A 15,463-nucleotide genomic window follows, 5' to 3' on the forward strand; every position below is an offset into this window, starting at 1 on the left:
ATCCAGTACAAGCCTAGTCTATCCAGTACAAGCCTAGTCTATCCAGTACAAGCCTAGTCCATCCAGTACAAGCCTAGTCTATCCACACATCACCATCTATGTCTCTTGTTTCCCTCTCCCCTGACTCTCAGTCTGAAGAAGGGCCTCGATCCGAATCGTCACCCATTCCTTCTCTCCAGAGATGGTCGCTTGTCCCCGCTGAGTTACTCCAGCATTTTGTGTCTAAACCAGCATCTGCAGTTTGGTTTGAGCCTGCGTCTGCAGTTCCTTCCCTGCACATCACAAAATCTCTATTTGATGAGCCTCTTCCTCTTCTGTCCTGCTAACAGACGATAAACCTCAGTATTTTGTCTCCTTCTGGGGCTCCTCAATAAAAAGAAATGCATCATTTATTTACAAAGGAAACTGAGTGGCTCAGGGGCTCAATTCTGAAGAGTTTCACAACAGGGCAGCCTGACTGTGATAACTTTTGATCTTTCCATCAAAAGGATTATTCTGCAGTTATTGGGAGACTTTTCTTCACATCAAAAGAAAAATCTAAACGCACACAAGATTACTCTCATAATTACATTCCATTTAGCCAATGTTTAGCAGTGGGCGAAGATATCACTTGCCCATTAAAGCCAAATGCCACATGCACACATAAGAACAAAATTTACCTTCCCACCGCATCCCGCACGGCAGAAGAAAATGGCAGCCAAGTCATAAATAAAAGGAGTATAACATCACGAGGGGAATAGATAAAGGGAATGCACATAGGTCTTTACACAGGGGTTAATCAAGAACCAGAGGGCATCGGTATAAGGTTAGAGGGGAAAGATTTAATAGGAACCCGAGGGGGCATTTTTTTAATCAGAGAGCAGTGGGTGTTGTGTCTTCGGGTTTGATGTCCTGATAATAACGACACAATTCAGGTTGTTTCAGTTGCCTTAATTTACTCCTTTATTCAGCTCCTTGCCTGTGTGGCGTAGTGATACTGAAAAGTGCTTACATACCTAATCACAGTGTGTGTGTGTGTGTGGTGAGTGTGCCTGATACAAAGTAGTGCAGGAGGTTGGGACTGCTACAATGAATATGTAGCATATGTAACATCCCCCCTTCTCAAAAGAAAAGAATAAAAGTTAGTGACACTAGAGGATTTCCAGAGCGAGGGTGGCAATCCTGTAGCAGATACCGTGGGATTATTCTGCCCACATTCATGGCATTCTGCTTTCTACTATACTACACAACAAAATATATAATGGCAGCTTGTTTTCTTTCAGGTAGTGCGTAGCCAGTCAAGAGTCATGTCTTGGCGTGACTTGTGACTTGTCCCTTCCAGTGCTAGCGATAACGCGCTGGGGGTAAGATGTTGCTCCTGGATCTAGTAGATCTGGTTGTTGCCTGCAGTGTTGCACTCGATGTATTGGTGACTTGTTGAGTCGTTTCCTGGCCATTGGTTGGTGCTGGTTGACTATATAACTCACTGGTAGCAGTTTGTGAGAATGTGTTGTCATCAATGGCAGGTGTTGCTGTTGCTGTGGGTGGTGTCCTAGGAGTTGCTGGTGTTGTCTTTGAAGTTGCAGGTGTTGACATTTCAGGTGTCGGGCGGATGTGAATTCTGTTTCGTCTCAACTGCCTGCCCGGTTCTGTCTCTATGATATATGATTTTGGGGTTCCAGCCCTACTGGTGATTTGTGCTGGGGTCCATTTCTTTGTTATTGGATCCTGAGCATGTACGTTTTGGCCTTGAAATAGTTCAGGCAAGTACTGTGCATTTTTGTTGTATTGTTTCAGCCCCTCCTCCTGGGCAGCTGCCAATTTTGCCCTTGTTTCTTCTTGGTCGATAGGGGGTTGGATTTTGCTTGGCAGGGTGGTTTTGTATTTCCTGCCATTTAGCATTTCTGCAGGAGACTTCATGTCAGCCTTTAGTGGAGTTGCCCGTAAGGATAATAGTGCCAGGTTTGGATCCTCCTTTGCCTCTCGGCATTTTATTAGTATTTTCTTGGCTGTCTGTACTTGCCTTTCAATAAACCCATGGCCCTTTGGGTAATGTGGTGAAGATGTTGTGATTTTGAACCCGTATTCGGTGGCCAGCTCTCTGAATTCCCGAGATGTGAATTGGGTTCCATTGTCACATACGATCTGCTCAGGTATTCCTTGCTCTGCAAACAACCCTCTAACAATTGACACAATTGTTTTAGCTTTCAAGTCCTTTATGTTTCTCACAAATGGGAATTTGGAGTAGTAGCAGGCCATAATCAAATACCATTGCTGGTTCTCTGTGAACAGGTCTGCTCCGATGGTTTGCCATGGCCGGCTTGGGATATCACTGGGTGTCATTTCCTCCTTCTGTTGTGAATTCCTGTATTTTTGGCATATGTGGCATGTAGATACCAGCTTTTCTATGTCCTTGTACATGCCTATCCAGTACACAGCGGATTTAGCACGGAGTCTGCACTTTTCCATTCCTAAGTGTCCTTGGTGGATCTTTTCGAGGATTTCTTTTTTCATGGACTTGGGTATGATGATTCGTGATCCGGCCAGCAGGACTCCATTCTCTACCGAAATATCATCACGGATGGTCCAGTATTCGCGGAGGATAGGCTGAACTTGTTGTCTCTTTTCTGGCCACCCCTGTATTACCATTTGGGTGAGGAGCTGGAGTTCTTCATCTCTGGCTGTTTCCTCTTTAATCTGTTCCAGCTTCACGCTTGTCACACTCACAATGTGGTGGATCTTTATGCTCAGCCCTTCCATCTCTTGTTTGTCATGTGTTGATAGTCTGGATAGGGCGTCAGCTAGCAGCAGGTCTTTTCCTGGCTTGTATCTGATGTTGTAGTCGTAGCTCTGTAGCCTCAGTAATAGTCTCTGTAGTCTGGCTGGTGCTTTGGTGAGGTTTTTTTTTCCGATTTGTTCTAGAGGGCGGTGGTCTGTTTCGATGTCGAAATACCTTCCATATAGGTAAGTGTGAAATTTCTCGCAGCCATAGACTACTGCTAAGAGTTCTCTCTCTATGTTTGCGTACCTTGATTCTGTAGGAGTGAGTGCTTTGGATGCATACGCAATAGGTCGGCCATTTTGTATCAGTACTGCTCCAACTCCTCTCATGGAGGCATCAACTTGGAGTGTTACAGGTTTCTGTCTGTCATAGTACTGCAGGATCGTTTCTTTGCTGATGAGTTGTTTTAATTTCCCAAAATCTTGGCTATGTGAAGCACACCAATCAAATTCAGCGTCGTCTTTCATCAATTCACGGAGATTTGCTGTATGATTAGCAAGCTTAGGTATGAAGACTCCCATGTATTGTATGAGCCCTAGGAAACTTCTTAACTGTTTCTTGTCTTTGGGTTCCTCCATGTGGTTGATAGCATCCACTTTTGTAGGGTCCGGTTTCACTCCTTCTGCAGAGTAAATCAGTCCAAAGAATTTGCACTCCCTTTCTTTGATTATGCATTTGTCTGCATTGAGCTTTATGCCGGCTCTTCGAGTTTTTTCCATAGCCTCATGGAGGTTGTAATCATGCGTGTTTTCATCTCTGCCGTATACTTGGATATCATCTGCTATCCCGATTGCCCCTTTACAGCCTTTGTATGTTTCATCTATTTTCCGCTGGAAGACATCTTGACTCACCTTCAGCCCGAATGGGAGCCTGTTGAATCTGAATCTGCCAAATGGCGTGTTGAAAGTGGTGAGCATTGATGACTTCCGGTCTATTTTGACGTTCCAATATCCATTGCTAGCATCCAGCTTGCTGAACACCTTGGAACCGGCTAGTGCGGGTGTGATCTCTTCAAGGGTTGGAGTTGGATAATGGTCGCGCTTCAATGCATTGTTCAGATCCCTGGGATCAAGGCATATCCTTAGTTTTCCGTTTGGCTTTTCTTTGATAACAATTGAATTTACCCAATCAGTTGGTTTAGTTATTGCTGTGATGATGCCCTTTTCTTCCATTTCGTTTAGTTGTTCCCTTAGCCTCTCTTTCAGTTCAAGGGGAACACGGCGGGGTGGGTGGATCACTGGCTTCACACTGGGGTCTACTGTGATATGGTATTCGTATTCCTCAAAACAACCAACGGTATCGTCAAAACACTCTGGGTACATGTCCATCAATTCTTCTTTGTTCCTGATGGGCGGCCGGTTTTTGATGGGTATGTTTCTGTCAATTCTGCAGGAGTTTGTCTTGATTTCATAGTTGATTGACACAATCTTCAGTCTTTGGCACGTGTTCAGGCCGAGAATAGCAGGTCCTTTCGATTTAGTGATGAAGAAGGGGCATTTCACTTCTTTCCCTTTGTATGTTCCTGCTATGATTATTTTGCCTAGCTGTGGGATTATGGAACCTCCGTATGCAGCTAGGACTACATCGCTACTTCCAAGGATTCCTTTCCTGACGCTGCCATCTTTTGTCATGTGTTCAGGGAATATCTTTCCGTAAAGATTGACTGGTAAGATATTGCTCTGGGCTCCAGTATCAATTTTGAGCCTTAGATTAATCGTTGTTCTTTTCTTTCCCACTTTTTTCTGTAGTTGTATTATAGTATATGCTTCCTCTCTGTTGCTATGTGTTTTGCTGTTTCCCATTTCGTGGACGTCAATGGTCCCAACGGAAAGGAATTCTTCCTCAGAGGTATCTGAGGTTATCTCCTCTTCCTGTTGGACGTGTGCGTGTATTTGTTTCCTTCTCGTATTTCTATCGTTCTTTGACCATTGCTGCTTTGGCTTGGTGCTGTATGATTTTGTTGACCTACACATTTTCTTCCAGTGGTTAGGCCTCCCACATGAGTTGCAGGTAGTCCCGTATGCTGGGCACGCCCTGCGATCATCAAATGCATGCTCTGTACCGCAGTTCCAGCAGCTTCTTTGGCTTGCTTGTTTGTTTGCATGCCTAGAAAATGTCTGCTTTGGAGCCTTTAAGGTGGAGCCAGGGTCACGTTTTGAGAGAGCGTCTATATTCACTCTGGTGCTGCTCTGAGATGAGCCAACTTGAAGGCAGAGGGAGGACATTTGTTTCCTTGTGGCTTCGAAAGCTCTGGCAGCATCTACGGCGTCTTTTAGGTTGAGGGTGTCTTTCCCTATTAGGGACTTTTGGACCTCTTGGTGGGCGCACCCCCATATTAGCTGGTCGACAATTCTGTCATCTTCATCACCAAATCTGCATTTCTTGGCCACGTTCCTTAGTCTCGAAAGGAAAGTGTCGGTTGTTTCTTGTGGGTCTTGTCTTAGCCCTTGGAACTCATACCGATGGATTCTGTGGTTTGATTTGGGCTCCATATGGTTCGCAAACCTTTCAAGGACTATTCCCGGATTATTGCAGTCAGGCTCTGTTAAGCTCCAACTGTTAAAAATGTCTAGACCCTTCTCCCCGAGCCATAGTAAAATATAACTGACCTTCTCTTCATCTGCAGTTCCTTTCAGGAAGCTTTTAAATGCCAGCTGGCTCTTTTGTTTGAATTTCTTGAACGCCTCCACCACATCATCGGCGTCCCAGTTCATCGTAGGGTGGAGGCTCATTGCTGCTGTGGAGGCCGCCATCTTGTGTTGTTAGGCGGGTGCACAAAAAAAATCAATTTCTCTGCAGCCGCTGTTCCTAATTCACAATAGCGATTCACAATAGCGCGGGTTTTTACTCGAAAGTCACCGCTGCCACCATGTTGTGTCTTCGGGTTTGATGTCCTGATAATAACGACACAATTCAGGTTGTTTCAGTTGCCTTAATTTACTCCTTTATTCAGCTCCTTGCCTGTGTGGCGTAGTGATACTGAAAAGTGCTTACATACCTAATCACAGTGTGTGTGTGTGTGTGGTGAGTGTGCCTGATACAAAGTAGTGCAGGAGGTTGGGACTGCTACAATGAATATGTAGCATATGTAACAGTGGGTATATGGAACGAGCTGCCAGAGGAGGTCGTTGAGGCAGATACAATAACATTTAAAAGACATTTGGACAGGTATGTGGATGGGAAAGGTTTCCAGGGACATGGGCTAAATGCTTCTGCCTTTGACGATGCATCTTGATCAGCATGGATGAGTTGGGCTGAAGAACCTGATTCCATGCCGTGTGACTCTAAGTAGTCTCAGGTGTGTTGTTCAATCACTGTGCCATGCATTGCTAAATAGAACCCGGCAACCCATTGTACAAACGTCACCCATGCCTTCTCTCCGGAGATGCTGCCTGTCCCGCTGAGTTACTCCAGCTTTCTGTGTCTACCTTCGGTTTAAACCAGCACCTGCAGTTCCTTCCTGCACAACCCATTTAACAATACTTCCACCCAACTGTGCCAATTATTGGAGTTTTCTCCCACTTCTCCCCATAACCAGGTGGGCTTTCTCTGGGTGCTCCGGTTACCTCCCACATTCCAAAGAGGTGCAGATTTGCGGAGTTGATAGGCTTCTGTAAATTGTAAATTGACCCTAGTGTGTGGGATAGTGCTAGTGCGATCGCTGGTTGGGCATGGTCTTGGTGGGCTGATCTTTGGTCGGTGTGGACTCAGTGGCCTAAGGAGCCTGCTTCCACGCTTTATCTCTAAACTAAACTAAGCCGAAGCCAAAGGAAACCCAGGCGGTCACAGGGAGAATGTGCAAGGTCCACACAGGCAGCAGCTGAGGTCAGGATCGAACCCTGGGCTTGTGGTGGTTGTGGGTCAGCAGTGCTACCAGCCGTGCCACTGTGCTGCCCTTATCCTTACTTCAGTTCCTGCTGAAGCACAAGCTTGGCCATAACTCCTCACGAAGAGCTTGCGATGATGCCGGTGATGCCAGCCGTGGCCCCAGAAATTGCTATGGTAACCCTCCAATTTTTCTCACACTAGTGAGCAATGCTGAGAAAGTGCAAATGCTCAGTTGTGTGGTGGATGGAAAGTTACAAGGAGCTGATTCTATGGAGAACTGTCACGTTGTATGCGCATTCAAACTGGCCACTGAAGTAACGTTTCAGATCCATCATGAAAATGGAGAGAATCGTGCCCTCGTATCCAAGCTTTCACCTAATTTGTTGATTGATTTTAGTTTAGTTTAGTTTAGAGATACAGCGCGGAAACAGGCCCTTAGGCCCACTGATTCTGCATCAACCAGCGATCCCCGCGCATTAACACTATCCTACACACGCCAGGGACAACTTACACTTCTACCAAGCCAATTAACCTACATACCTGTACGTCTTTGGAGTGTGGAGGAAACCGAAGATCTCGGAGAAAACCCACGTGGTCACGAGGAGAACGTACAAACTCCGTACAGACAGGGCCCGTAGGTTGGGATGGAACCCGGGTCTCTGGCGCTGCAAGGCAGCAACTCTACTGTTGCGCCACCTTAGTTTTTAGTTTATTTAGTTTAGTTTAGTTTAGTTTAGAGCTGCAGTATGGAAATTTACTCTTTGGTCCACTGAGTCCGTGCTGACCAGCGATCACCCAATCGCCAGTTGTATCCTACGCACTCTTTGCAAATTACAGAAGGCAATTAAAATACAAACCTGTACGTTTTTGGAATGTGAGGGGAAGCCAGAGAACCCTGAGGGTACCCACGCAGGTACAGAAGCTTGAAAGCATGTACCATCAGATTCAGGAACAGCTTCTTCCCCTCTGGTATCAGACTATTGACCGAACCTCGCAAAGGTCAACACAGTCACACAGCTGGTAGAGCCGCTGCCTCACATTGCCAGAAACACGGGTTCGATCTTGACCTCGGGTGCTGCCTGTGTGGAGTTTGCACGTTCTCCCCGTGACCACGTGGGTTTCCTCCAGGTGCTCCTTGCGCTTCACAATCGCCGCTGTGTTGTGCATGATGCGGCTTGAAATTTAGTTCCCTTCAGAATATTACAATAATTGTATCTTCTGGCGTTGGAACACGGAAAGGGGCAGCACAGGAGCAGGCCCTTCGGCCCACAGTGTTGGTGCTGAACACGATGACAAGATGAACTCATCTCATCCGCCTACACGCGATGAAACACATTCAGCACAACATTCCAAATATTGTAGAATGTTTTCTTTGACAGCTGAGTTAATGAAAATTGTAATTAAATAAATATTTATTTATTTGCTTCTTTTCAATTTGCTGGTTTTGGCTTGTGTATTGAGTTAAAGAATGAGACACATCCATATTGCATTCGTACTGAAAGGCTATAGTTGTACAATTCGTTGCCACAGTAATTTTACTTGTAATATTGAACATCAACATGATGCATCTGACCTCTCTCTCTCGCTCTGACTATCTCTCTCTCTCTCTCTCTCTCTCTCTCTCTCTCTCTCTCTCTCTCTCTCTCTCTCTTTTTTGCTGGTTTCTGTTTCTATTGAACATAGAGATGAACAGAACAACAGCATTTGTTCAACATTGCCAATTATCCAAGGTACATCAGTTGGTTTTCCTTCCTGGTGGTGTAATTAAGATTCTAAATTAAACAGGATTTTATAATAGGATCGAACCTGGGTCTCAGGCGCTGGAAAGGCAGCAACTCTACCGCTGCGCCACCGTGCTGACCCCCGGCCACTGCTCTTTACACTTGCCTTGATGATGCTATTGAATTGAATTGAATTGAAAGATACAGCATGGAAACAGGCCCTTCAGCCCACTAAGTCCACGCTGTCCATCGATCTCCCGTTCGGGCTGGCTCTATGTTATCCCCACTTTTGCATACACTCCCCGCACACTGGGGGCAATTTTACAGAGGTCAACTAACCGACAATCCCACCGTCTTCGGGATGTGGAAGGAAACCCACGTAGTGGTCACTGGTAAAACGTGCAAACTCCACACAGGCAGCGCCCGTAGTCAGGATCGAACCCAGGTCTCTGGTGCTGCAGGGGGCAGGTGCAAAAGTGGGGATAACATAGAGCCAGTGATGGACAGCGTGGACTTGGTGGGCTGGGACCGGCCTGTTTCCATGCTGTATCTTTCAATACAATTCAATTCAATAGCATCATGGGCCTAATCAAGCCAAGTGTAAAGAGCGGGGGGGGGGGGGGGGGGTGGCACAGTGGCACAGCGGTGGAGTGTGAGGCAGCAGCACTTCCAGCTGCACTACCGTGCCGCCCCCACTGTGTCACTCCGCGGTTTATAACCACTTCCCTTTGTAAGAACAAAACACTAAAAGCTGGAGTAACTCGGCGGGTCAGGCAACGACATGGATGGGCGATGTTTCATGTCGGGACCCATTGAAGGGTTCAGACCTGAAACATCACCTATTAATGTCCTCCAGAGATGCTGCCTGACCCGTTGAGTTACTCCAGCACTTTCTCCGGCTACTCGGGTTTATTCCCACATTCCAAAGACGCACAGGTTTGTCGGTTAATTGGCTTCTGTGTGAAATTCCCCTCGTGTGCAGGATGGTGATCGCCGGTCAGCATGGACCTCGGTGGGCCGAAGGGCCTGTTTCCACGCTGCATCTCTGAAGTCTACCACTAACGCTTTTACGCACTGACATATCAACGTGCTTAAATCTTTGCTCAAGGTTCCAGTATCATCGGTTCCTAGTTTCTCCATCTTGCTTTGTAAGAATTTGGGAGTGATTCGATGAGAGGTAGTTCGCAAATATCACGCACACGATTGATGGTTTAACAAACTGACACAGTGAATAGCGATACAGTGAAGAGGTTGGAATTATGCCATCAAACCTTAGCTGTATCGGAAATTGTACAATGAGAAATAATAGTCAGTGATGATGTTCAGAATTGACCAAGGAGAAGATCAAGACAGCGTGACTTAATGTGGATGTGTAGAAACATAGAAACATAGAAAATAGGTGCAGGAGTAGGCCATTCGGCCCTTCGAGCCTGCACCGCCATTCAATATGATCATGGCTGATCATCCAGCTCAGTAACCTGTACCTGCCTTCTCTCCAAACCCCCTGATCCCTTTAGCCACAAGGGCCACATCTAACTCCCTCTTAAATATAGCCAATGAACTGGCCTCAACTACCTTCTGTGGCAGAGAATTCCACAGACTCACCACTCTCTGTGTGAAAAAATGTTTTCTCATCTCGGTCCTAGGAAGGAACTGCAGAAGCTGGTTTACAATGAAGATAGACACAAAATGCTGGAGTTACTCAGCGGGTCAGGCAGCATCTTTGGATAGAAGGAATGGGTGCCATTCCGGGTCGAGACCCTTCTTCAGACTGAGAGTCAGCTGAGAGGGAGCCACAGAGATATGGAAGGGCAAGGTGTGAAAACGAGACATCTAAGGGACATCTAAGAGATCAAGGAAGATGTGGAATAGATCACTGTTAGCAAGGGGAAAGTGACAACGAAGCTTACAAAGATAAAATTTAATCAGGAAGACAGTCAGAATGGTCAGAGAATAAGGATGGGGGAGGGATGGAGAGTGAGGGACAGCAAGGATTACTAGAGAGGTCGATTTTCATACCACTGGCTGCCCAAGCAAAATATGAGTGAAAAGCAACTTACTGTGGTCTTGATGCTTCTGCCTGGTCTGTCTGAAGCTTCTCCCCACCCTCCACCTCCATTGTGCAGTACACAATACGATTAGGCGCCACCGATTTCAATCCTTGGACTTCCATTATAACAATCTGAAAAAATGCAACAAGGATCAGCGGCAGTTTTGCATTCACAGGAATTTTAAGTCAATCTGCCTGAGGTCGGGTCTCAACCCGAAGCATCCTTCTCTCCAGAGATGCTGCCTGTCCCGCTGAGTTATTCCAGCTTTTTGTGTCTATCTTCTGCCTAAATTACATGCATTAATACAGGGGCTCCTGCGATTAAGGGCCACCAGTTTCAATCCTTGGACTGTAGATTCCTTAGATTCTAACAATCTGAAAATGCAACAAGCTTTTGGATCAACAAGAATATTGCATACACAAAGTCAAGCCGCCTGTGTTACACGCATTAATGCAGGAGCCCCCTGGATTAGGAATGATCTGACTCGGGGAAATCTGACTTTGTTCATATTCCCCCATACATTTTCAAGTCAGTAATAATTGTATGTGTGGAATTATCCATCAATGCGATACATATTCCATTGCATTGGAAAGAGTACAAGGTGGTGCAGCGGTAGAGTTGCTGCCTTACAGCGCCAGAGGCCCGGGTTCGATTCTGACTCTGTGTATTGTCTGTATGGAGTTTGTATGTTCTCCCCGTGATCTGCTATTTCCGGGATCTCCGGTTCCCTCCCACACTCCAAAGACGTACAGGTTTGTAGGTAAATAGACTTGGTGTGGTTGTAAATTGTCCCCAGTGTGTGTAAGATAGTGTAAGCGTGCGGGGATCGCTGGTCGGTGCGGACTCGGTGGGCCGAAGGGCCTAGTTTCCGCGCTGTTTCTCTAAACTAAAGTAACCTAAAAAAGTGCAGAGGATGTTGCCAAGACTCAAGGGCCTGAGCTATCGGGAAATGTTGGGCAGGCTAGGACTATTCCTTGAAGTGCTGGAGGCTGAGGGGTGATCTTATAGAAGTTTATAACATCATGAGGAGAATAGAAAGAGTGAAGGTACAGTCTTTCCCCCCAATTCAGGCAAGTCAAGAACCATATGACGTAGGTTTAAGGTGCGCGGGGAAAGTTTTAAAAGGAACCTGAGGGGCAACGTTTTCACAAAGAGGGTGGTGGGTGTATGAAGGTATCTCTCGCCATTTGCGTTACAAAATTATCCCGTACAAAATTCACAATTTACTACCCAAAAATCTGAGATGCCAAATAAAATTCACTCTCATGTGTAAATTTGTGTTGAAAAAAGCAAAATAAATCAACACAAAATGTATAATTTTTCAACTCGATAAGCCATGCATGGTCTTGGCATCATGTTTAGTACAGACATTGTGGGCCGAATGGCCTATTCTTGTGCTGTTTTGGTCTATGTTCTAAACACCAAGCAGCTGTGCCACAGTGCTGCCCCAGTAAGTCTCAGATTTCATCGTCTCTACACATCTGGGCACGAGGTTAAAATTCACTTTCTCCTGAAGAATGTATCCTGAATCTTGCACTCTGCAGAAGTGCCCAAAGCCAGTAGAGACAGGTGGAACTTTAGACTTTAGAGATACAGTGTGGAAACAGGCCCTTCGGCTCACCAAGTCCGCGCCGCCCAACGATCGGTGGTCCACTGGTGGTTCACTGGCACTATCCTACACACTGGGGACACTTTACAATTCTTTCCGAAGCCAATTGACCTACAAACCTGCACGTCTTTGGAGTGTGGGAGGAAACCGGCGCACCCGGACACGTGGTCACAGGGAGAACGCGCAAACTCCGTACAGACAGCATCCGTGGTCAGGATCAAACCCGGGTCCCTGGCGCTGTGTGGCAGCAGCTTTACCGCTGCGCTACTGTGCCACATACAGCTGGTGGAATTTGCAACTGTAGCTGCTGGAATTTTGCACTTTGGGCAAAAATTACCTTTGCACTTCCGGTTCTGGGCCACACTTGTTCCTGTCAGTGTTGCAAGAATATCAGTTAAAAAAAAACCTGACCTCAAAATATTGGGTGGGGGTGGCTCTTAAATGAGCTGGCACATTTAGTGCGCTAAAGAAACAGGGATGACCATTATGCACACATTTGTCTGTCAACGGCTTGCTGCGTATAAGCTCAAGAGTCGCGACCTTTACACTGGGTGGCCTTTCTACATCTGCAGCAGAAGAAGGGTCCCGACCCGAAACGTCACCTATTCCTTCTCTCCAGAGACGCTGGCTGTCCCGCTGAGGCACTCCAGCATTTTGTGTCTATCTTCGGCGTAAACCACCACCTGGAGCTCCTTCCGACACGCTTAACAATTCTTGATGGTAAGGTAGCAGTTCGAGAGAAACCTGCGAGGTGGTAACCAGGATTCGGCAACGCTCCAGTTACTATGGTAATAAACCGCTTGCTGTTCACGCCATGTAATTATACACCGCCCGTTTTCACTTTGGCCTCAAACCTTTTCTAATCCGTCAAGGAAACCAAACTGACAGGAGCTGAACATTCATCTGCTCCACGATCGTCAGTGTGATGGGGCAGCTGTTCTGAAAGGCATGGCCTAGAAGGTAAACTAAAAGGAAAGCAGAGTCCTAACGATACAATACGATACGATATAGACAATAGGTGCAGGAGGAGGCCATTCGGCCCTTCGAGCCAGCACCGCCATTCAATGTGATCATGGCTGATCATTCTCAATCAGTACCCCGTTCCTGCCTTCTCCCCATACCCCCCTGACTCCGCTATCCTTAAGAGCTCTATCCAGCTCTCTCTTGAATGCATTCAGAGAATTGGCCTCCACTGCCTTCTGAGGCAGAGAATGATACAACTTTATTCCTCCCCGGAGGGAAATTGCTCTTCCAACAGTCACAACACACAACAAGGTACACGAAAACCTGAAATTAAAATTAAATTAAAAGTGAACGGAAAAGAAAAAGACAAGTGACTGTTGGCCGGCTGCCGTGTGCACAGCACCTTCACCGGAAAGGGCAAACAAACAAACACTTATCCCCTGGGCAGAGGATTCTAAAACTAAAGAGCCCCCCTTTCCCCTTTGTGCTAACGCTTCATCCTTCAGTTTGCTTTCACTTTCGTTTCAATGGTGCTTTAATGGTCCATCCGTGCTTAGTTTAGTTTAGTTTAGTTTAGAGATACAGGGCGGAAAAAGGCCCTTTGGCCCACCGAATCCACGCAGACCAGCAATCCCCTCACATTAACACTATCGACTATCGCACACACACGAGGGACAATATACACTTATACCAAAGCCAATTAACCTACAAACCTGCACGTCTTTGGAGTGTAGGAGGAAACCGGAGTAAACCCATGCAGGTCAATAGACAATAGACAATAGGTGCAGGAGGAGGCCATTCGGCCCTTCGAGCCAGCACCGCCATTCAATGTGATCATGGCTGATCATTCTCAATCAGTACCCCGTTCCTGCCTTCTCCCCATACCCCCTGACTCCGCTATCCTTAAGAGCTCTATCTATATCTGCAGCAGAAGAAGGGTCACAGGGAGAACGTACAAACTCCATACAGATAGCACTGCCTTCTGTGGCAGACAATTCCACAGATTCACAACTCTCTGGGTGAAAAACTTTTTCCTCGTCTCAGTCCTAAATGGCATACCCCTTATTCCTAAACTGTGACCCCTGGTTCTGGACTCCCCCAACATGGGGACCATTTTTCCTGCATCTAGCCTGTCCAATCCCTTCACAATTTTATATGTTTCTGTCAGCTCCCCTCTCATCCTTCTAAATTCCAGTGAATACAAGCCCAGTCAATCCATTCTTTCATCACATGTCAGTCCCGCCATCCCGGGAATTAACTGTCTACACGACTCTTTATTGAACTAAGCGTTCTTGCTTTGGTCCAACTCCAGTGTCCCATTGGAATTCTGTATTGTGAATGCTGGTTGAAGAAGAAGCTGGCAGCTAAACACAACGTTGCTGGAATTAGGTGGCGTTTGCCTAATTCCATTTGCAATAATTCACCTCAAGTCTAAAAGATTTCCATCGGCCAAAGAAGGGACATTTCCATCCCTCACTCTCCATTCCGACAGTTCAACTTAGCACCAAAAATGTCAAACCTATCACTCCATTCTGCGAGGAGTTGATTGGGACTGATAAGTTGTTTCATTTGCAGCCATTAAGACCAATTCAAAAGTCTTGTTGCTCTCGACTCTGTTTAGACAGCTGTCAGCAGCAGGTAGCGAAAACTCAAGACAACAAATTCACCCTTGTTTTATCCACAAGTGTCAACAAGGTAACAAATTTAGTGTAGTTTAGTTTAAAGATACAGCGCGTAAACAGGCCCTTCGGCCCACCGGGTCCGTGCCGTCCAGCAATCCAGGCACACTAGCACTATCCTGCACACACTAGGGACAATTTACATTTTATACCAAGCCACAATTAACCTACAAACCCGTACGTCTTTGGAGTGTGGGAGGAGACCGAAGATCTCGGAGAAAACCCACGCAGGTCACGGGGCGAACGTACAAACTCCGTGCGGAGAGCACCGGTAGTCGGGATCAAACCCGGGTCTCAGGTGCTGTAATGGCAGCAACTCTACCGTTGCGCCACCATGCCGCACGTTAATTATTGAACAATTTTGGCAGCGCCTAATTAAAAATGATAACAGCTTATCAATTCGCAATGGCTGCACAACTTTCTCACCTCCAACGTAAAAGACAGCACCACATCTGACTTTGAGAGCTGAATTTCATTCTCATCTCCGATATCCAGGAAGGAGGAATTCTGAGACCGCTTCAGCTTCTGCAACTTGAACTCTGGGCCTCCTTTTGCCACCGGAAGGCTCTCGAGGTTAGCCATGAGCAGGTTGACGGAAGATCTCAATTCCTCGATGTACATGTTTTCCATGTCCTTTTGCACAAACTTGAGAAATTTTCGCTCCTTGAAACAGCAAGAGTTGTTACTGTGAATGTACAGCTAAACGTTCATCAAGGACTGAGGGGCCAAGTTAAAAAACATGCCCTGGTGGTTGGAAGAGGTGTTGATGAGGTGTATGTACGGGAGGGTCTTTTTAGTGGGAGATTCTTCTTAAAAGAGGGGTTTAGTTTAGTTTAGAGTTACAGCGATGA

General features: G+C 46.4%; 1 protein-coding gene across 9 annotated transcripts in view; it reads right to left on the bottom strand.

Moving 5' to 3' along the window:
- Window positions 1–15,463, bottom strand: part of cadps2 (Ca++-dependent secretion activator 2) — a 454,296-nt gene that overhangs the window by 245,390 nt on the left and 193,443 nt on the right. For all 9 annotated transcript variants that reach the window (XM_078416922.1, XM_078416921.1, XM_078416924.1 and 6 more), the window contains 2 exons: window positions 15,039–15,275; window positions 10,371–10,492 (listed from right to left, as the gene is read on the bottom strand). In XM_078416922.1, the coding sequence (XP_078273048.1) occupies window positions 10,371–10,492; window positions 15,039–15,275 (359 nt within the window). The remainder of the gene's footprint in view (window positions 1–10,370; window positions 10,493–15,038; window positions 15,276–15,463) is intronic.

Source organism: Rhinoraja longicauda, chromosome 20 (assembly GCF_053455715.1).
Source record: "Rhinoraja longicauda isolate Sanriku21f chromosome 20, sRhiLon1.1, whole genome shotgun sequence".
Lineage (NCBI taxonomy): Eukaryota > Metazoa > Chordata > Chondrichthyes > Rajiformes > Arhynchobatidae > Rhinoraja > Rhinoraja longicauda.